The sequence below is a fragment of the Phocoena sinus genome, chromosome 9 (assembly GCF_008692025.1).
Source record: "Phocoena sinus isolate mPhoSin1 chromosome 9, mPhoSin1.pri, whole genome shotgun sequence".
Taxonomy (NCBI): domain Eukaryota; kingdom Metazoa; phylum Chordata; class Mammalia; order Artiodactyla; family Phocoenidae; genus Phocoena; species Phocoena sinus.
Genome location: NC_045771.1, coordinates 18,565,484 through 18,587,009, shown reverse-complemented (window position 1 = coordinate 18,587,009; position 21,526 = coordinate 18,565,484). Strand labels below are relative to the sequence as shown.

Genomic DNA, 21,526 nt, shown 5'->3' with positions numbered 1-21,526 from the left:
GACTACAGGCCCCCAGAGCCTTGAGAAATACATTTCTGTTGTTTAAACCACCCAGTCTCTAGTATTGGGTTGGCCAGAAAGTTCATTCTGGTTTTTCCGTAAAACCCAAACGAACTTTTTGGCCAACCCGATAGTTTGTTATAGTGGCCCAAGCTGATACCAATTATTGATGCGAGCTTCATGAAAGCAGTTTCTTGTGAGTGGTGCTGCTTAGTAACCATAGGACTTTGGCCTGCACAGGTAGGAGGCACAACCAAGTAATCTGTGAAATAACAAATGGACTTGTGTTCTGGCTCAGCCGTAGAGCTGAGGCTCTCAGCCTTGGCTACACATTAGAGTCACCCAGGGATCCTGCAAACTCTTGATGTCCTGGGTACACCTGGACAAATGAGATCAGTTTCCAGGGATGAGGGCCAGACATGCTAGCATTCAAAACCTCCCAGGTGTCTCTGATGCGCAGCCAGGAGGAGACCCAGACCCCTAAAGCTAAATGGGTGAAGTACCGAGGTGATGGGTCCCCACCTAAAAGTAAAGACGCCAAGTCCTCCCTCCTGTTGCAGAGCTGAGTGGCCTGCTGTATGGGTATCAACAGGAGGAAGGTTGAGGGGCAGGGAAGGCGGTACATCGTCTCAACAAACCAAAACAAAATAAACAGCATCAAACTCATAAGAGCACATTTTATTTGAGGCAAAGAAAAGTCTAGCTGAAAGGATTACAGTTCCAAGCAATCAAAATGCAATTGTTAGAGGCACTATTTTTGATTTTGTAAATTCAATTTAGAAAAGGGTATTGGGTTGTGCTTTCCCCAGATGGACAAGAAGAAGGGCAAAGAAAACTGAAGAGACTTCTAATCTACTGATTCTGCTCTTCGGACCCAACACCAAGCTGGCTGAGCCCTCGTTGGTTCGTCTGTAAGTCGCTGACCCACCGCTGAGGGACACAGGCCAAACTATACTACACACAATAAAAGTGAGGCGGGGAAAAGCAGGTCACCTGGGGAAGGGCAGGCACCCACAGCTTCAAAACTCCTCATGAAAGGGATAATCCTTGTGGGCGGCACAGCTATCAGGAAAAAACAGAAACACATTAGCTTTTTGACGAAGAGACTTTGACCATAACAAACTTCAAGAAGCCAGAAATGGTGTCTCATTTAGGTAGAAAGAGAGGCCTCCGAGGGCACGAGTCTCTTCTGAGACTGCAGATCCTGGGTCTGCCCTTGGGGTCGTGGCCCACCTTCCAGTCCTCTGCCAGGGGGCTCTCATCCATCAGCACCTGTGTGATGGACACCACCCTCCCTGTGTGCCCAGCACTGTGCCTAAGGTGTGCAGGGCGGCAAGACACGATTCCTGCCGCCTGGTAACTCAGTCTAGTTGCAGGACCAGAGAGCACCTATTGCCTTAAACAGTAAGAGGGTGATAATAACATAAGAGATGTTAACAAGTCTGCACGCATGACACAGCAAGTGCTCCGAACACGTGGAACAAGAAGCCACTGTCACCTCCAAAACCTCCTGGTACCAGTGGGAGCTGAAGTGAGGCCAGGAGAGTAGTTGAGGATTTGCTACAGGAAACACAGGGAGAGGGGACAGGCTGGACGTCGAGCTGGGGGTGGACTGATGCAGGCGTACGTGTTGGCCAAGGTTCACAGTCCCATCTGCAGGGCCAATGGCCTGTGTTGGGAATGTAATGGCAACAGCGTTGGGAAGTCTGGCTGGGCAGAGTGTGAGAGGCCCAGGGTGAACCCTGCTTGGGGCATACAACTCCCACTCAAATATTTAGGCAATTCAGAAGTTCCCCATGGATTTTTTTTTTTTTTTTTGGCATCCTATCAAACCTGAGAAATATAACACTGCCATTAGCCACAGGGGCTCAGTATAGCAATAGATGCCAAACTGTGGCAGTGTGGATGTACGTATGTGTGTGTACATATGGTTAGAAAAAGCTTCCTAGGTGACCCGGGGATGTTGCAGCCAGCCGCTCCCTCCCCGCTCCGATCCTAACCCATTAAACATCAGTGGCCGCAGGATAATCTGACAGCTGTTTCTAGAATAGCACTAGAGAGTAGAAGGGGTCTATACATAAAGGGGCCGAACAGAAAACCCCTGTGGTTTGTCTGCCCTTCAATATGCTGCGTCAGCAGCAGGAAGGGAAAAGGAAACTGAATGAACGATCAGTGATTCTCAAAGCAGAACAGATGTAACTTGGCGACTGATTCACTTCTCTCTTCTCTCTCCCTTGCCCGCCAGATCAAAAATGATTTTAATGTCTAAAGGGTAAGCACCATTAACACAAACAGGGACATCAGAAAGGGCCAGTGGTAAACTCTGCTTCTGGCCTATTCCGAATCTGAGGCCATGGCGTGGCAGCAACACACTCACAGGCACGTGCTTGAACGAAGCTCAGGAGAGAGTTATCGGCCAAGATGCAAACCTGGCGAACACCTGCCAGGGCGGTGGGAAGCCACCAGCGGTGCAAACCCAGAACGGGAGAGAGAGCAGAGGCTGGAAGGAGAGAGCTAGCACCCGAGCCGGCCTTAGGGAATGCTCAAATTTTGCTTAGAAGAGTAACTACTTGAGAAGAAGAGAAGAAACAGAGAAGTCGGACAATAAAAATCACGAGAGAGGAGGTTCTTAGTCTCCACTGTGAAGTGGGGAGATTCTTCTTGAAAGCAGAAAATGAGTTTTAAACTTTATGGAGTTAATGCAGTGGTGCAAAAACGAAAAGAGAAAAAACAACCTTGCTTGTCATCTCCCTCAGCTTCCACACTACAAGTCAGAGGGAATACAAGGAACCAGCACATATATAGCTGGAGGGGCCGAGTGATTCCCTCAGTCACATGGTTTAATCGCTGTGGGAGCTGAGCCCCAAGCACCATGGTCTTCCAACTAGAACCCTTTCATTAGTCATTAGAGATAAAGAGTCACATGCAAATTTTTCCAAGAAGGCGGGACACGAGCCACCTGGGATCATCTGGTTTCAGATGTGCCACTAAAATTTGAAAATTAAAAGTCAATATATGTGGTTACTGCAGGTTAGGCCAACAGTGCATGGGAGCGGGAGAAGACATCTAGGGCAGAGCTCCCTGCATTTCCCGGGGGGCTGAGTGCGGCTCAGCTGACACCCTGTAAATGTTTCCTGCTGTACACGGAGGAGAAGGCAAGTTAACAGGCAAGGTAACATGCACAAGTCAGAGCCGCTGCAATAGCAGGACTTGGACAGTGAGGCCTCCAGGCGTTATTCTTTCATCTGCAGCACCCGATACCCTCCTGGGGCTCTCCCGGGACTCACCTCACCAAGGCACAGACCCTCCAGTTCCTGTTGTAGCTGAGTAAGGTGGTCATGTCCGCACTGCTGAGTTCAAAGTCAAAGACCTAAAAAGAAAAAAAAAAAACCAAAAAACCAACCTTCCAATAAGCTCTGTAAACGGCTATCAAACACAGAATAGGGAAGCATACAAGCAGCTCCAGGAAGGATCACTGATGAGATGTTGCCCGGAGTGCGGAGGGGCAGGAAGGTAGACTAAACTCAGAGAAAGTTTCTTACATGACTATTCAGAGAACGCACATGTTTTGTCTGGGTACTATGTGAACAATGAAAACAGACCTTCCCTTCCAGAACCTCCGAACAAAATGATACTTTTTCTTCCATTTATCTCTTCCATTCATTTCAAAATCTCTGCCGACCGCTTCCACTGTGATCAGCACCAGGGGAAATACAGTGATGGGTAAGAAGTGTCTTTGCCTCAGTTTACAATGAAGCAAAGGACGAGGTAATTCAACAGCTATGCTACAGGGAATAATTAGCTGCGCACTGCAGGAAAGAGGCTCCACAAAGCACGCAGGGAATCCAGAGGAATCAGGAAGGAATTCCAGCTGGGAAGCTGAAGGATGTGGTCAAAGGAGATGCCATTTGAGATGGGCCTAAGAAGCCAGATAAGGTCTTGACACACAGAGAAGACGAGAAAGGCGTATCAGGTGGAGAACTTTGCCTACCCCAGGACCAGAGGAGGGCCCTCAGCTTGGATGATCGCGGAATGTGCAGATAGAAAGCCTGCTGCATACTCTGTGATCACAACCGTGCAAAAATGTGCAGACTACACAGTAAGATGCAAAATAATTACGTTAGTACTAGAGACTAGTCATTTTATAATGTTTCTTTTCTAACCCCTTGAAAACATAAAATATGAAACAAAAAATGCATCTCTAGCAGGATATGTGTTTCTCGTGGTCACTGTTTTACCGCTTTATTTATCTCCTCCACCCTCCCCAGGCCCCAGGGACCAGCAGCACGTGTTACAGCCACAGCCTGGCCAGTGGAACAGGCAAAAATCAGCTGCTTGCTATGGAAACAAGAGCTGCTGGGAACCAGGGCTCAGGTGAAGACAGAGGGGGTCCGGGCAGAGCTGCTCTGCTCAGTGACAGCAGAGGCTCACGGGCGCAGGGACCCTCCTGGAGAGCTCTTCTCCCAGCCCAGCCCCCAACACTGGTATGAGAGGCAGGCAGGCAGGAGGTGCCAGGAGGCCTGCTCTGCTCTGGCAGGTGCTCGGAGAGAACACCTCACTGGTGCCCTGTAAGGTCTGTGCAGGCCTCGGACTTACCAGCACAGCAGTGTTTGCCGAGTGCTTATGAAGGTACCAAGCATTGCGTGAAGCCCGTCGGTGCATCTTTTTTAATCTTCATGACAACTCTTGAAATAGGTACTATTTTACAGATGGGGAAACTGAGGCACAGTAACTAACGGAGCCCTGAGGCAAACCCAGGGAGCATCACTCAAGAGCAACATTTCTCGGCAAATGATGAGTTCCCCGAGGAGCCTCAGCACAGGTGTCTGCATGCAGAGTGGGGCCCGAGGCCAGGGCCTGCCGGGCGTAGCACCGCCTCCCAGAGGAACCACAGTCCCTAGTCCACGGTGGGCTCCCTGCCACTCCAAGAGGAGACGGGGGGGGGGGGGGGCCCACACACGACAATCCAGAGGCCCTGTGAAGAGCTGGCCCCTCCTCCACTGAAGAGACCCTGGGCCGACCAGCCAGGACCTTTTACCTGGAAGTTCTCAGCAATGCGTTCAGGTGTCACAGACTTGGGGATCACGATCAAGTTCCTCTGCATGGGGAACCGGATCAGAACCTGTGAACAGAGGTGCCGAGTGCGTCCGTATACCAGGAGCTCTACACTTTCATCTCACCTAATCTTACACACCCATCACCTGGAGAAAGAAACCCCAGAACTTCACAGCGAGGAAACCAAGGCTCAGAGGTGATGGGGTCATGCCCAGCGAGGGGGAGGGGAGACACTCAGGATCTGACCCCCGAGCCCCGCTCTCAGCCTCCTTGCCACGTGCTTCCGCATCTCCCGGGTACATTCCTCCCTGTCTGGGAACTCGCTCTACCATTTGGGAGCGCTCAGCTGATCACGAGCGGCCTTCTACGAGTACAGAGACGGGTGTTCCCAAACAGTGCTGAGTGCTGACCCTCGTGCCAGCCCTCGGAGGTAGCAGGGCAGGTCCGATTATCCCCAGACCACAGGCAGTCTTCTAAGTCCCTTTCCACCACACACTCCAGGACCCGAGCCACACGTCCAGGGAGCGCTTGACAGGGCTCGGTCACTCTCCCCCCCACCCCCGCCCCGGCTAATGGGAACCATCACCACGAATGCAGGAAGTTCTGGGAACAGTCATGAGCGCCTGGAAATGGCTGTACCTGGGCTGTGGTTTTATTGTGTTTGTCTGCAATCGCTTTGATCCTGGGATCCTCCAGTAGGGAAGGGTCCTCGGGCTTGGCCCTGGAGACAGAAACACGGTCTGCGTGAGCAACCATCATCGCCACCACTCCAGGCAGCCGGCAACCCTAACCCTAACCCTCATCGACCTTGGAGGGCAGCCTGCCTGTCTTCTGATTCAGAGCTCAGTTACAAACTCCCAACCCGTTAGAAAAAGAGTAGGCATCTTGCTACTGGAAACACCAACCAGGAAACCCAACAGGAGGCTCCTGGGGAGGTCTGCCCATCAGCCCCAGAAGCATTTTCCTTGATGCTGGATTTTTCTCTGTAGCCATTTCTAATCGTCACTAGCTGACAAGAGAACACGATCCCGTGGAAACTCACCAGGGCCTGTCGGGAGAGCCAAGGGGACTGTAGGCAGTCACTACAATGCCTTTGGACTGGCAGTACTGGATTAACTTCTCCTGAGTGAGGTACGGGTGGCACTCGACCTGCAGATGCAAACAGGAGGGCTGATGGTGCCACTGTGGGCATGGGCCATGGGGCACACAGGAAGTCTCCCCATGCTAAGCCCTTCCCTTCCCAGACATAAAGTTATATGTAACCAATGTCCCAACTCCTAGATAAGCTGTTAACAACTGTCTCTGTTTCCCAGCAACTGTCCTTGACATTAACGAGAATAATCTTGTTACTGTCGCCATGGGCCCTGAGGGTTTTTCTGGCTTTGGCCATTTATCAACTGTGACAGGTCTGAGGAGCTCAATGTCTGCACACAGCGCATCTCAAGACACTGAGTCTTCACAAGGCAGGCTCAAACCCGTTCTCTCCTGCAAGTTTCACTTCCAGATGTGTCACTATCTTTCTGAGCCATAAATCAGGACTCTGCCAGCGCCCAGGGACCTGCCTCCCGGCTGCGCCCCAGGTGACATGAACAGAAAGTAACTGTTAGGATCACACAGTAACAAACAGGCACAGTGGCTTCCCTGCCAGATGTTACCTGGTTAACCGCCGGCTTATATTTTAAGCCGGGTTTGTTTAAGATCTTCTCCACCTGGAGATGGTTGAAGTTGGAGACTCCAATAGCTTTCACCAGCCCTTCGTCCACCAGCTCTTCCATGGCCTAGAGACCAAAGAGGGTCTGCTTGCTGCTGACATGTGCCCAAAAGGACAAGGGTCAGAAGCACCTCTCGCACCAGACAACTTACCAGGTCCTGCCCTATTCGGTGATAGCAAATTAGATCTTTGGGAAGACAAGAGGCACCAAGACAAAAGCCAGGTTGGCTTTAATGAGACAGGAAGAGCAAAAAACAGAGAGTGACGATTACAGCGAAAGAAATGGCAGAGCCGGGTATTCACACCTGGCCCCTCGCAAGGAGACCGGGGAGCTGGCAAGGAAGGGGAGGCCAAGCCAGGGGCTGCCTTACCGTCCAGGTGTCCACAAAATCGTTGTCACTGGGAACCACGCTGCCATCCCCATCCAATGGGAAAAAGTCCTTCCCAGGCTGTGGTAACAATCAAAGACAATCAGTAACAGACCTGCACAGATCTGCTGGGGGAGCTGCATCTTTGAAAGCAAAGTTCTAATACAATTATTCTAAGCTACAATAGCTGGCTACGGTTTTAGAGGATAATCAAGAGCAAATCCGTGTCAGTGTGAAGAAGAAACGGCAGACAACTCCTGGGCTGGTGCTGACCATCAGGTGGAGATGGACAATTCTCGGTCAGTGAGATGAACCCTGCCGTGGATGGCAGTATGTGCGTGGGCAGGGAGGACTCAGAACCAGGATTCACAGGGCCCATGTCCTGGCTGGATCCAAACCTACAAAACCACCACCTCACCAAGCCTTGCCAGCTTACTGTGAAAAACAGAGGGTGAAAGTAAGGCCTCGAAATACCACAGTGCAATAAAATAAGAGTTACAGGGTAAAAACCTGCATGCCTTCAAGCTGGTTGACAAAGCAGAAAACTGAGCCCCGTGGCTAGAAAGGAGGCAAAGGACATAATAACTCTAGAACTTTTTGTGAAGAGGCAGGCTGCCAAGGTTTACCCAGCTTCCGCAGGATGGGGTGTGTGTGGAATGTAGAAACACGCACAAACATGTACAGGGTATGAATGGGTATGTGTGTAGGTGCCTGAGGCGGTGGGGGGGCGGTCACTGATGACATCTCATGGCCATGGGCAGGAGTGTCACCTGAGCCATGTTCACTGTCACAAAGTTTCGAGTTATACAATCACCAAATGACAAAGAGCAGCATTCTTCAAACTCTGAAACGTGCATGTGAGTCACCTGAGGTTCAGATTCAAAGGGCCTGGGTGGGGTCTGAGACTGAGTTCTAACAAGCTCCCAGGTGATGCCATTGCTGCTGGTCCAGGGACCATACCTTGAGCAGAGCAGCAAGGACACACACAGACTGTGTACCTGCTCACGACCTGCTAACAGGAGAGGGTGATGCCACAGGCTACACCTGGGCCCCGGGTACCTACCTTGAAGCCAGTGGGCCAGTGAATAAGGTAGAGGTCTAGGTAGTCCAGCTTCAGGTCGCTGAGCGTCTTCTGGCAGGCGCCTTTCACCAGGTCCTTCTCATGGAACGTGCACCACAGCTGAAGCCAGCGAGAGAACAAGTCTTACCCTGCGTGCCAGAAGCGCTTTCCCGGCCGGGAGCCAGACAGCTCGGGGACAGAGAACTTGCTTTCCTCTCCCCACAACCCACCCACTTCACTGTGACGCTGTAAACAGTGGGGAGGAAGATTCCATTTCACACGTGGATCCTAACTCTTCCAAAGGAAGGGAGGGTGATCAGATCAAGGAAACCTTTCACAAGGACCAAACTGAAGGCACCAAGTAGAATGGACAGGTCAGCAAGCCAGCCCCAGGCTCTAAACATGAGCTCTCTGGCCTACTCTCCCACAGGCTGGTCTACGTGGAGCCAGCCTCACCCTCCCACCCAGTATCCTTTGGGCACCACCAGCCTCTGGGTGAAAGACAGTGGCCAGCGGCAGAGATCAGTCTGCAGATGGGAACCAAGTACCATCCTCAAAGATAACTCCCTGGAAAGGGGGCGCCAACCCACAGCTTTGGCCACATCAGCAAGGGGCTCCAATCAATGGGTCCAGGCGGAGTGACCATCCAACAGACAGGCGGCCACAGACGGGCAAGCCCTAGAGCCCTCATGGCCTTGAGTCAACACACTTCCTCTGGAAGAACTGCCTGCCGGGTGATGACCGTAGCTGTATTAGGAGGCCCCAGAGCGTGGTCATGGCCCCTAAGCTAATGCTGCCCCTGGATGAATGTGGACAAGAACCCTCCCTCAGGCTCCCCTGCAGAGCGGGGTACCTTGCTGACGATGAAGAGGTCCTCACGCTTCACCACCTGCTCCTGGAGCTTCTCCTGGATGGCCAACCCCACCTCGTTCTCGTTCTGGTACACGTGGGCACAGTCAATGTGACGGTATCCAAGGTCAATCGCTACCTTCACAGCCTCCGTCACTTTGCCTGGAGGGGACTGAAAGAAACAGGAAATGGAAGGCATGGGGATAAAACCAAAAATGAAACAAAACACAGTGTGCACACAACCCAGAAGCAAGGGCAGCAGGAACCCACGGCTCCTCAGGGACTCCTGCTTCTTTTAAGACTAGCAAAGGCAGGCCACGGCAAGTGTCCGAACATCCTGAGGTGAGATGCAATGTTGCTTCATTTTAGGAAAATCTGACAACCACTTACTAGCAGCACAGATCACCTTAATTAGAGGGGCCAAAGCCTCTCACTTCCTTGTTTCTTCAGAACCCATTGACGGTATAAAAAATCCCCCACTCTCTGGATCTATTAGGTTCCCAAGACAATAAGGGATACCGTTTCCTTCAAACAGCTCAAAATATTTCAAAAGCGCTGTAAATATTCACTCCAATTCCCGTTTGGTTCCCGAGTTCCGTGAGTGAATGCCTATGATTTATTTTCCCCTTCCACTCGTGGATTCTGGTATTGGCCATCACTTGTTTTTAAGCAGTTTTGAGTGTATCAAAGTCAGGAACATTACTGGTGCAGATTCAAAGGCCTGTGCTCCAATCTCACTGTGTAAGAATCTGCTTTAAGAGGTGGAGGTGGGAGGTGGGCCCTCAGAGGTATTAGCGGACAGAAATGAGTTGACGGGAGGGGGAAATGGGAGCTGTGGAAGACCATATGGTTTGTGGTCAGAGCGGCAAAAAGACTGAACGCCGCGCCTGCCCTGACCATCTGCGCGTCTGAGTGAGTGGGACAGGTGTGGGGAGCACCCCCAGCACCCAGTCTGGCCACACAGACACTCATCTCCGCGATGCTCCTCTCAGACCAGAAAGGTGGAAAGCAAACGCGTGTGCATCAGACTGTTGCATGCATACAGCGCATTCCTCTGGAGAGCTGGGGTAGAAAAGAATGACCAGGAAAACTCCCCAGGGCCATGAGCAGCTGCAGACATCTGCTGTTTTGACATGGGCTGTTGTGAACAGGCCAGGGCAGAGGAGCGGGGGACCCTCACCCAGGTCTCTGGCCACCACGGAGGGAGTAGGGGGCGTGGATAGGCGATGCTGACCTCAGGTGTGAGATCAGAAAACATCTTCAGACAATCTGGCAACCTCCTACTTCCCTGGAGGACCCAAGAAGCTACACCTGCAGCCTTCCCCCCACCCTTCTCGGTTAAAGGAACAGAGCAGGGAAACCTTGGCATAACCAGAACGGAGTAAGTACCACGGCCTCCTTGTGGCGTCCTGGGCACAGCTGCTGATGAGAGCAGAGCACACCCCTCCCCAGGAAAGAGAACAGGTAAAGAGACCCAGCTGGGGAACTGGCTGCTGGCGCGCGTCAACTCTCTTCAGGCTTGATGGCGCCCTGACTGGATTTCTCTGCGGGCCTGTACTGTACCAGTCCAGCACCTCACTGCCCCCAACGCTGGGCAGAGGGGCAGGAACCTTTCCCAGGCCCAGCCCAGCCACACGCTCCATCTGCCACAGTGACTGGCGCAGGGCCAGAGACGTGACCCCAGCCAGGCCCATGAGAATCAATCTTTGGACTTCAGCTGATGCTACCAAGACAAGATTTCCTTCTGCTGGGGTCCCGGTGCTGGAAGCATGTGAGCCAGGAGCTGCTAAAGGAAAGTGGGGTTGAGGGACAGATGAGGGTTGGTGAGAGACGGCTCCTGGGCACATCTTTTATAGCCTTGAATCTGGTACACCTGACATCATTTTGTAAGGCAATGAATCCCCGCCCGGACACATTCTTTTTCCTGCTGAAGATTAAACTGGTTGTTCAGTTCCTTGGAACCAGAAGAGTACAGAGTAGGATGATCAAGGCTGCTGAACAACTGACAAAAAAACTTATAAACACGTTCTTGTGATGTTTTTATAGAGAAGCCAAGGACAGAAATGACCTTCAAAAGGTCACGAAGAAGCTACAGCTCCCTGACCCTTCCCCGGACAGAGGGCTGATAAGTGAGAGAAGCACGTGCTGGGAAGCTAAGCCCAAACTGCTTTCAAAGGGGAAAGCAAAGCAGAAGCGAGGACTGTCATGCATTTTACAAATTAAATTTGTACAAGCTGTGGCAATTCATAAAAAGACTCTTGCGAAGGGGTGCTACATGCCGGCCTCCCCTTTTCAGAGACGCCTTTGCAGCAGTGGGGACTAAGGCTGCCTGCGGCCGCCGGCTCTGTGTACAGCCGGGAACCAATGGCTCTCACCTGGGCTGGCCGGGCCAGGCCCGCCTCTGGGACAGGCATGCCGGTGGCGAGAAGGCTTGTGCCAGGGCAGATATGTAACAAAATGGAACCTGCCCCGTGCGGTGTTTAGCCCACAATGGCTCAAACTGAAAATAACAACAGCTGCCATTTGTTATGGGTCCATTTTCACTAGTTTTAAACGTATTATTGAATGGAACCTTCACCACGACCCTGGTAGATACTGTTATCTCTGTGGATAAGGGAACTAAGGTGCAGAGAGGTTACGAAACTGGCCATGATGGTGCAGTAAGATGTCAGGATTCAAACCCTGGCACGAGGACCTGAGAGCCAGCCTCTGCTGAGAGGTCTGTGTACTCTGGGGTGGACCCCAAGAGGCTGTGAGACACTGGTCAGGGAGAGGACAAGTCTCCTGGGCTTGGAAAATCATCCTCTGAGAATCCACAAACTATGTTCAATACTATCTCAATCAAGAGCCCTTCCCACAGAGACTAAAGTAACTTCCCTCATCACTTTAAGATACGGTAAAAAATGACTCAATAAACTTGGGAATGCTAACATACAATTACACCATCTCCCCATCCCATGTCCACATCGAAAACTGCCCATGGAAGGCAGGGGTCCAGACTGAGACTTTGAAAAGAAAACAAATCGTAAAGATCTGTTTCCATACATCTAATAGGAAATCTGCAGAAAACCAGCAGAGGAAACACCCAAGTAATAAATAACCAAATTATACAAATCCTTTAAATTTATTTTAAAATAATAATAATACAGACAAAATCATGTTTGAAATTCATTTCTGCCACTAATCTGCCCTGTGACTTGGCCACATGCACCTATTCCCATTCCCCTCAGACCTTACAGCTCCAAAGCTCTAGCTTGGGTAGCAACTTAATGATGTTCTGGGCTGATGGCACCAAGTGACAGTGGTGACAAGTCTCTGCCCCTGAGGCCCCCATCAGCTTCACAAACTGGGCCTATTTTCTTTTCATATAACACTCCCAGGAAAACTACTGTCAGTCTCTGTTTCTCTCTCTCTCTCTCTCTCTCTCTCTCTCACCCTTTAAAAACCTAATCATCTTCCACTTTGCTTGTAGCCCATGCACGTTACTTTAAGATAATATCCCTCCCTCTATTCCCTCTGCAAGTCAAAAACAAAAAACAACAACAAAAACACCACAGCTCCAAAGAAGAAAGGTTATAAAACAATGTCATTGGTAAAAACAAAGTATCTCAGAGATTGAATCCTCTGCAGTTTTAACATGGGGGTTTCTGGGAGGAAAGGACTGTGCCCTTTCAGACATTTTTTTTTTTTTGAAATTTTCTCGTTAGCAGGTATCGCTTTTGTAATGGAGGAGGTGGGTAGGGAACAAAGGAAACTTCACTTTGGGGAAGAAAAACCATCCTGGGTAAGAAGTATGAGAACAGTGTGCCAATAGTAACCCTGGAGCAAGAAACACATAACCATAACTTTTTATTTTTTTATTTGTTTTTTTTTAATTTCTGGCTGCGTTGGGTCTTTGTTGCGGTGCACAGGCTTCTCATTGCGGTGGCTTCTCTTGTTGCAGAGCACAGGCTCTAGGCACGTAGGCTCAGTAGTTGTGGCTCGCAGGCTCTAGAGCGCAGGCTCAGTAGTTGTGGTGCACGGGCTTAGTTGCTCCGCGGCATGTGGGATCTTCCCGGACCAGGGCTCGAATCCGTGTCTCCTGCATTTGCAGGCGGATTCTTAAGCACTGAGCCACCAGGGAAGTCCCCAACCATAACTTTTGATGTGAACTTAGATTAATGAATAAATAGGGCATCAACCTCTAAGGCCTTGTAAACTAACATATTCCGGAAAAGCTGTCACTGAAAAACACTGTTTAACCTCTTCTGATTAAACCAGCTTTTCTTCAGAGAAACTCAACCTGCATTAAAAAGAAACTAAGCTTATTTCTTATTATTGGTTTTGTTTAAATACTATGTCACAATATAATTTTCTGTTTTTCATTGTAAATATAAAGCATTTTAACTAGATGCATGTTAAACAGACACCTGTGACCTAATTTCTCAAAATGTATTCCAGGTTCCAATTAATTTACTTAGAATCTTCTGGAAGAGGAGTTGGCAAACTTTTTCTGAAAGTGGGCAGACAGAAAGTATTTTAGGCCTTGTGGGCCAAATGGTCTGTCATAACCGCTCAACTCTGCTGCTGGAGCAGCACAAAAGCAGTCATAAAAGACATGTAAAGGAATGAGATGTGTTCTAATAAAACTTTATTTACAAAAACAGGCTGTGGCCTGTGGTTTACCAACCCCTGAGCTGCTGGAAAAGCATACAAAGAAATGGGGATTAGGCAACAGTCCCAGCCTTGATTTGCCCTAACTCCTATTCACAAATAACATTCTGGCTTCCAATTCAGCCCCTCCATAATAAAAAGGTATTCCGATATTGAACGCAGATATTCTGGGGACTAAAAGGGTTTCAGCCCCTGCTCTAATTTAATCAGTTGACAATACAGTCCCGATCAACTTGGGGTAAACCTGAGCGAGCTGGGCCTGCTCGTCTCTCGCCTGCCCTGTGCTTACACACAACGCTCCCACTCTGCAGAGCTGGGAGACCTGGGTCTGGCAGCTTTGTATCAACAAGGCTTAAAATCTGCCACACTCGTAAGACTCCAACAACCTAAGCATCTGGCAGAACCCTGAGAATGGCAACAATGTACAATTTTTCACGTCAACAGAGACGCTTTTCATTGTTTGGTGCAGAGAAGCCAACCTCACTTGGCTTATCGTGTTCAACTATGTCCAAATTTATTTTACAGTTTAATAATGTAAACCACAATTTCCAATGATAAAGAGCATTCTGCTGAAGAATCTCTTTCATTGCCTTATCACAGGAAAACAGTCAATTCTGGCTATGGTTTTTACACCAAAGCTCATAACTCGGTTTGGCAACAAACACAGACCAACTTACTAAACCAAGATTAACTTCCTCCCGCTCAACATGAATCAATCTGTCCTGAATTCCAAGACATCACTGTCTCCACTTGGTTGAGATGGGGATGGACCAGGAATGGCCCTGGGCAGGCAGGTCTTATTTAAGTATCTTTGCCTTTGAAGAGCTCCAGGTGTAGGCCTGCAGGGAGATGAGGCTGGTGAACAGAAAAACAAGCTACTGTTTTAGCTCCCAGTGCCAGCACCTCTGCCCTCTCCCCTCTTCCCCTGGCCGGGATCTCAGGCCATCATGAGCTTGCCTTGAGTTCTTTCTCAGCATTTTCTCCTATTCTTAAAGGAAGTGATATCACCCTCAAAGAGGCAAAAACTGGTTTATCGGCAGCAAAAAAAAATCTTAGCTTATAAAACGGTTTGTGGCCCGCCAAAGAGCCAATGGACACAGACAGATGTACAGTCTATCTGTGATGTTGAACTTTATGGTGGGGGGGTGGGGCTAGAAATTAGGGGAAAATGTCTCAAAGGCTCCTGGGTGCGGGCAGATACAGAGATAATGGAAAAGAGATGGAGAAACTCTATCTCCATTCCTAGGTTTTGAGTATGTGGGTGAGTTACAACGGCCATTTACCATCAACTTTTCAGCTAGGGCCAAACATTTATCAGCAACAGGACACTGGTCAGCATCAGAAGTAATCTCTGTTTTAGTCGCTTCCTGGCACTACAATGCTCATGGCTTATTTACCGTCCATTGGGGACGTCAAGCTTGCCAAGGGAAACTGCCTCTAAGCCACATGGGCTCTGAGGCAGAGATGCTCTCCCATCGGCCTGAAACCTTCACCTCCAAAGAGAGAACGGAGAGTGTGAGGACCTTCAAAGGAACAGTGATTGGAGACTCCCAGAGCCCCGCCAGGAGTCTGAAGGATACAACACAGCCACCGTCACATGGAAGATCCTCAGGAACGAGGTGCTGCACCCACTCCCAGAGCCTCCCCCAGTTCTCACAAAGATAAGCAAACGGTATTTAGGTAACCCCATCTTTGTCCAGCATCTGTGAAGGAATATATACACACACACACAGGGGAAAGGCATTAAAACACTATTCATATACCTTTTTTACTTGAAAAAAAAAGAAGGAAATCTACTCCAAGCCCATACTTATACCATGTCACTGTCACCTCCCCTACCACGCCTCTACACAATTCTGTACAACATCTCCTCGCCACCCCCAAAATCTAGTTATCTTACTTCTTCGTATTAATTCAACACATATCTTTAGGGCACCTACAATTTACCAGGCACCTTGAGCAGTGCTGTAAATAGCTGTGACCAAGGTAGACGCTACCCTTGCCCTCAATGAACTTAGTCTGCTGGAATGAATGATCTAAATGTACAGATTTACAGAGCTATCTTAACTAAATATACAGCTTTGGGGTTGGTGGGGGGAGTGTTAAGTGCTCAAGCAAATGATTTAAAACCCGCTTTTATCAACTTTTACTCCTTATTTACCCCAGCCTCGTGATTTTGAAATGACGAACCTAAGGTCAGGACCATAATTTCTGAAACCGCGAGCTTAGAATAAAAATATTGGAATGCATCCCACCCAGTAAGGTTTAAGTATTGTTTTGTGGAACTTTTGTTCCAGTTACATGTGATGGTGGTTCACCATCGTAAAAACTGTAACTTGCCATTGCCAACAAAGTGTCTGTTCACATCCATTCCACGAGAACAACCTGTGACAGATGCAATTTAACTTGGTACAATGGTCATAATTCAATTACACCCTTAGAGCCACCATTGGGCTTTTGGAAGGAAACACAAGTCACATATACTCTGATCACTTTGGCCAAGAAACACTTTCTGTGTGAGACAACTCTATGACCCTGTATTCACCCTTATATTTACAAATTTTCAACGGCAGGTTTTCGGGTTGAGGTAAGCACCATCTGCTGCTCTACTTCAAACCATTCCACGGCGCCCTCAATCCATGCAGTGTTTTCTTTTCCTTGTCTGTGTGTAAATAACCAATGCCCAATCCTATATTCAAAGCTCCAAGGAAAACCCTGGCCACAGCTATGCAATGTAATATACAATACCCGAAGCTAACGTATAAGCGGCTTAAAATTATTGGGTTTCCCTCGGCGCCCATAATACCACCCCTCTGTGCTAATTTTCAGATACTCAGATTACCCTTTTTACTCCTAACCGTCTCTTGGGGACTCTGTGCACAGATTTCAGTGGTACCGAGGTCTCCGAAGAGTTTTACTACCGAGGGCAGCTCGCAGTTTTGCACGGGCGGGAACCTCCCGGCCCAGATTCTCCGCCCAGCACGCTACACCCCGAGAGGCACGCCCGGCTCTGGGGGGCTCCGGGGCTCGCGTCTGGGGACATGTAAATAGACGGGTCCTGGGCAAACTCGTGCCGCCTAACTGAATCACCTGCAGTCTCCGAGCTTACCTTGGGACGCTTATTCCTGAGGGAGCAAAACCGAATACGATTAAGGACAAACTATTTCGAAGAAAGACAAAGGAGCGGGCGTAAGAGGTGCCGTTGAGCGAGGGACGCCGGAGCCCAAGGCTCTTTCCCCTCCACATCTCAGGCCCCGCCCCCGACCTCCATCCTCGGGGCCACAGCGGCGGGGACACGGGAAGCCCCCTTCGTTCGGCGCCCCGTTAGTGACCTTCCAGCTGGGGTAGGATTCAAAGTGCGGCCCGCGGGTCCCAAGCACCAGGGGTTACAGGGTCGGCCGCCCATGAGGCGTTCTCAAGCCCCCCACGCAAGGCCCCTGGGCCGAAACCGCAGGCCAGCGCCCTGCCCGCCTCGGCGTCCAGGTTCCCGCGCTGCAGGCCCGATCCCGCCGGGGGCCCGGCCAGCCCAAGCGTGGCTCCTCCCAGGCGGGGCGTCCGCGGCGGGGTCGCTCAGGGTCACTGTAGGTCTCTTCCCGCCCCAGGCCGCGCCGAGCCTGAAGCGAGACCCGGACTGCGCTCCTCAGGGTACCTACCTTCCAGGTGCCCAGCCCCAAGATGGGCATCTTTGCGCCGGTGTAGAGCACGAGGTGGTTGGCCATGACTGCTGAGCTCCGCTGACTCCGACCAGAGGACCATGCAGCGCAGGGTGTAGCGCGGTCCTTTATATAGCCTGTGAGGCCCGCAGAAGCGGCGGGTACGAGAGGCGCCCGGCTACGCAAAGGCGGCTTCTGATTGGCCCGCCCGCCAATCAGGACGCAGCGCCTCTGTTAGCCCGAGGTGGGGTGGCTCTGCCGGGAAGCTCCTCCTGCTAGGTCCTAGCGGGACCGGATTCTTTTCTAGCCGGTGGTTCGCCCACGCCCCGCGCGGGGCAGCTGGCTCAGCTAACTGCTGTGGAGCGTGGAAACGCGAATGTTTTAGCAAAAGTAACAGACTTCTCGTAAATAAGTAGCCTGGAAAGGGTTTTTTTTCATTTTTTAAAAGAGCGCATATGGGTACATTTGTCTATTGTTCAAGACCAGTATCGTGCTCTTTGGGAATGTGACCAAAGCCGGGTCTTTAATGTGTAGGAACACACAGACTGCTGCTGTAGTTTAGCAAACTTTGCTCTTAGAAAGGTGCACGCCAGAGAAGTGGCTTGCAATCTTGCTACAAAACATCACCTGGAGATTAGGGTTTGTCCAGCCTGTATGTAGCCTCCTAGGGCTAATTTCACCCCTAGATGTGAGCTTTGTCTGTACACACTGAGTGTGGTTCAGCAAGCCTTCCTCCAAAAGCCAGCATCTCTCGAGGTTAGAAATCCCTGATGAGCTTTATCCAGAACACAGAGAGGACATTCAGTCTTTGGTAAGTATGACTCCATCAAAGCAGCACATTTCATACATGGTAACTTAGCGAAGCTCTCTAGATGAATAAGGCAGAAACCCACAAAAGATAAGTTAACTTTAATATTGTAGCTTCAAAATATTCCGAATTAGGAGGTGCTAGATAATAAATTAATCGGCCTTAATTGGCAGGTAGGAAAGCACATTAGTTTCCAAGATAACCATAGGAAAGTTGCTGGAAGACCTTTGTAGACAATTTTGGATTCTTTCCAACAACACTTCTCCATGATGCTGCACCCTACCTCAAATTTGATCTTTCTGCTCCATCTCCCTTTAATATTTCCCCTAATTATGCAGGATTGGGAACTACCTCTGCCCGGTAAATGACTCAGGAACCAGACCTCTCTAAACTCCATTCTGGTGATTTTCCATTTAGTGACTTCTAAAAAGTGCCCCCCTAGGAAAAATTTATACAAAACAGACTAGCCCAGAGATTTTCTCCTTTTGACTATTATAAAAACTGTTGTTAGTAGGCAAATTCTGATACTATTTGTCCCCCCAATAAGAGAATTTTAATTTGAGCCTACCGCTGGGAATTTGGTTTGTGGTGGAACAGCGGTAGCCTACCCACGCTGCATTCATAAGATCTTTGTCGGCATAGAGGTTGCTGTCCAAAGTCACCCTGAGTGACCAGGTTGCTATACATAGAGGGGCTATCTGTTAGGGACGTATATTCATTATGAATGGCTTTGTTGTTCTTTCTTTGATGATTGAGTTTACAAGTTGACTGCATGAAAGCATAACTGGCTAAAAATGGAGTATTCTGACTGGGCTATCAAATGTAAAAAGTCAGACCTGTGGATCTTCTGTAGCAACAATAGTACTGTATTTGGAACATACTGTTTTGATAGGCCCTGTTGCCTCTGTAATCTTTGTAAAATGACATTGTACACATATCAAAGTTATTCTTTAAAAAACCATCAATGGAATTCTTCTGAGAAACATTCTAGTAATCCTATTAAGAGCAATGTGAATCTTAATGTACTCGAAACCAATAATCCCATCATGAGAACCAGTAATCTCATCCTGAGGAAATAATTTGAAACGAAAACACACATACATGCATGCGCGCGCATGCGCACACACACACACACACACACACACACACACACACACACCATACTATAGGTATAGGGCTGGGACTGGGGTGAGGCAAGTGAGGTACTTAGGTGAAAAATTGCAGGCCTGAATGTGGACACCTCCTTAAACTTTCTACCCTTGGCACTTCACTTGCCTCACCCTAGTCTAGCCACACACACACACACACACACACACACACACACACACATACACCTGTATGGATGAAAAACAGTTCTATACACATAATGTAAAACTGTAAATGTCCAATAATAGCAAGAGATGAAGTGTAGGCATTAAAAATGAAGACAATTTAGATATAGAGAAAAGTGTATATGAAATAACACTAAAGTGAAAGTAGAAAACAAAATCATAAATAGGACATGATTACAAACATGAAAAAAACAACGTGTAACATATGGATAAAGTTAGGAATAAGCCAAATGTAAGGGAGGATACTCTTTGTCAGATTATTTCATTAATAAACATTTTTTGCAATTAAAAGACAATTTCCTATTAACTACAGGATAAAACTTAAACTCTTTTTTTTTTTGCGGTACGCGGGCCTCTCACTCTTGTGGCCTCTCCCGCTGCGGAGCACAGCCTCCGGACGCGCAGGCCCAGCGGCCATGGCTCACGGGCCCAGCCACTCCACGGCATGTGGGATCTTCCCGGACCGGGGCACGAACCCGTGTACCCTGCATTGGCAGGTGGACTTGCAACCACTGCGCCACCAGGGAAGCCCTAAAACATAAACTCTTTAGCTTGGCATTCAAAGTCCTGTGAAATCTAGTATAATTCTGTAAATATATGAGAAACTACCAAATTGTACACTTTAATAGGGTGCATATGATGGCGTGTGAATTATATCTGCATAAAGCTGTTATCAACTAACATACAAAGTTACATGCTACCTGTCCACACAGGCTGCTGGAGGTGAAAGGAGGTAGTAGGCTCTATTCGCAGTCCCTCAAGGACCCAGGCTAGAGGTTCCACCACATTGTTTCACTGCTGCCCCAACCCAAGTCTTCAGGGTTTGCCTCAGGAGAGCCAAAGAGCACCAGGAAGTCACAAATGAGTAATGAATTGCTCAGGCCTGCAAGTGGCACACATCACTTCCATCTACAATCTACTGGCCAGACCTACTTGCGAGGTCCTGCCTATCTTCAGTGAGATGGGCAAGTGTCATCTTCCTGTGTGCCAGAAAGCAGAGGAGAAGAGAATACAGTAGAATACAGTAAGCAACAAAGTCTCTTCCACAAGGACAAATTGAGCCCGTATTATGTTTCAGATACTGCTTTAGGCACTTTACATACATTACATGAAGGTGCTGTTGCCGATAGTAATAATATAATAGCTAATTTCTATTGAGTTTACTATGTGCCTGGCACTATTCTACAAGCATTGTGTGCATTAAACCATTTAATCTTCATAACCGCTCTTTGCAGTGGGTACTATTATTCATCCATTTTACACATGAGGAAACTGAGGCACAGAGAAGGGAAATAAATTGCTAAGGTCTCATAGCAAGTAAGTGGCATGGTCAAGATTTAAACCCAAGAACTTTGACTATATGGCACCTGAACTCTTATCCACTACACCGGTGGCTTTCAAGTTATTTTACCATGACTCACAGTAGGAAATACGTTATGTGCGTCAACTGAAAAAAAAATGCACAACCTAAAAGTTGAGAATTATGTTTTATTCAGCAGACTTGCTGAGGGAGACAGCCTCTCAGAGAGCTCTGAGGACTGCTCCAAAGAGGTGAGGGAGGAGCCAGGATATGTAGGAGTTTTTGCAACAGAGACCTGGTAGTCGGAACATCAAAAGGTTATGGTTAATTAAAGAAAACCAGATATCTCAAGTTAAGGAATTTAGCAATTTTCTATGTATGGGAAGATGCAAGAGTCTGGGCTCATTGAAGTTATTCCTTTGATACGCACCTTAGCTATCTAGGGACAGTATCCTGTTTTTTTCCATCCTGAATCCCCTCAGGGTGCACCGTTGGGGGTGGCTGCCAGTGGCTGATGGCTTGATGGCCACAACATTCTTTTTTTACCAATATGGCAGGTGACATTCTTCGTTCACATACGTGACACAGTGCACATATATATATGTATCACAGACACCAAAGACCCACAAAACAATTTTCATCCTTATTATCTGTGGCATACTCTGATATTGCATATTCTGTTTTGTTTTATTTTTCTAGTATTGATTGCAACCATGATTCACTCCTGATTCCATGATA

General features: G+C 48.8%; 1 protein-coding gene across 5 annotated transcripts; it reads right to left on the bottom strand.

The window, feature by feature from the left end:
• Positions 1-657: 657 nt before the first annotated feature.
• LOC116759585 (aldo-keto reductase family 1 member B1) lies at positions 658-17,541 on the bottom strand. Of its 5 annotated transcripts, XM_032643530.1 has the most exons (11): positions 17,350-17,541; positions 9,048-9,215; positions 8,198-8,314; positions 7,138-7,215; positions 6,711-6,833; positions 6,098-6,204; positions 5,695-5,776; positions 5,039-5,122; positions 3,992-4,092; positions 3,288-3,370; positions 658-1,062 (listed from the first exon to the last, which is right to left on the bottom strand). In XM_032643530.1, exons 1-10 carry the CDS (start codon positions 17,413-17,415, stop codon positions 3,337-3,339), a joined length of 960 nt encoding a protein of 319 aa, XP_032499421.1. In that variant the 5' UTR covers positions 17,416-17,541; the 3' UTR covers positions 658-1,062; positions 3,288-3,336. The 5 variants fall into 5 exon arrangements, 3 of the variants coding, with proteins under 3 accessions (XP_032499421.1, XP_032499423.1, XP_032499420.1); XR_004351483.1 differs by having other exon boundaries at positions 3,992-5,122; XM_032643532.1 differs by lacking the exon at positions 3,992-4,092.
• Between the last annotated feature and the right edge of the window lie 3,985 nt (positions 17,542-21,526).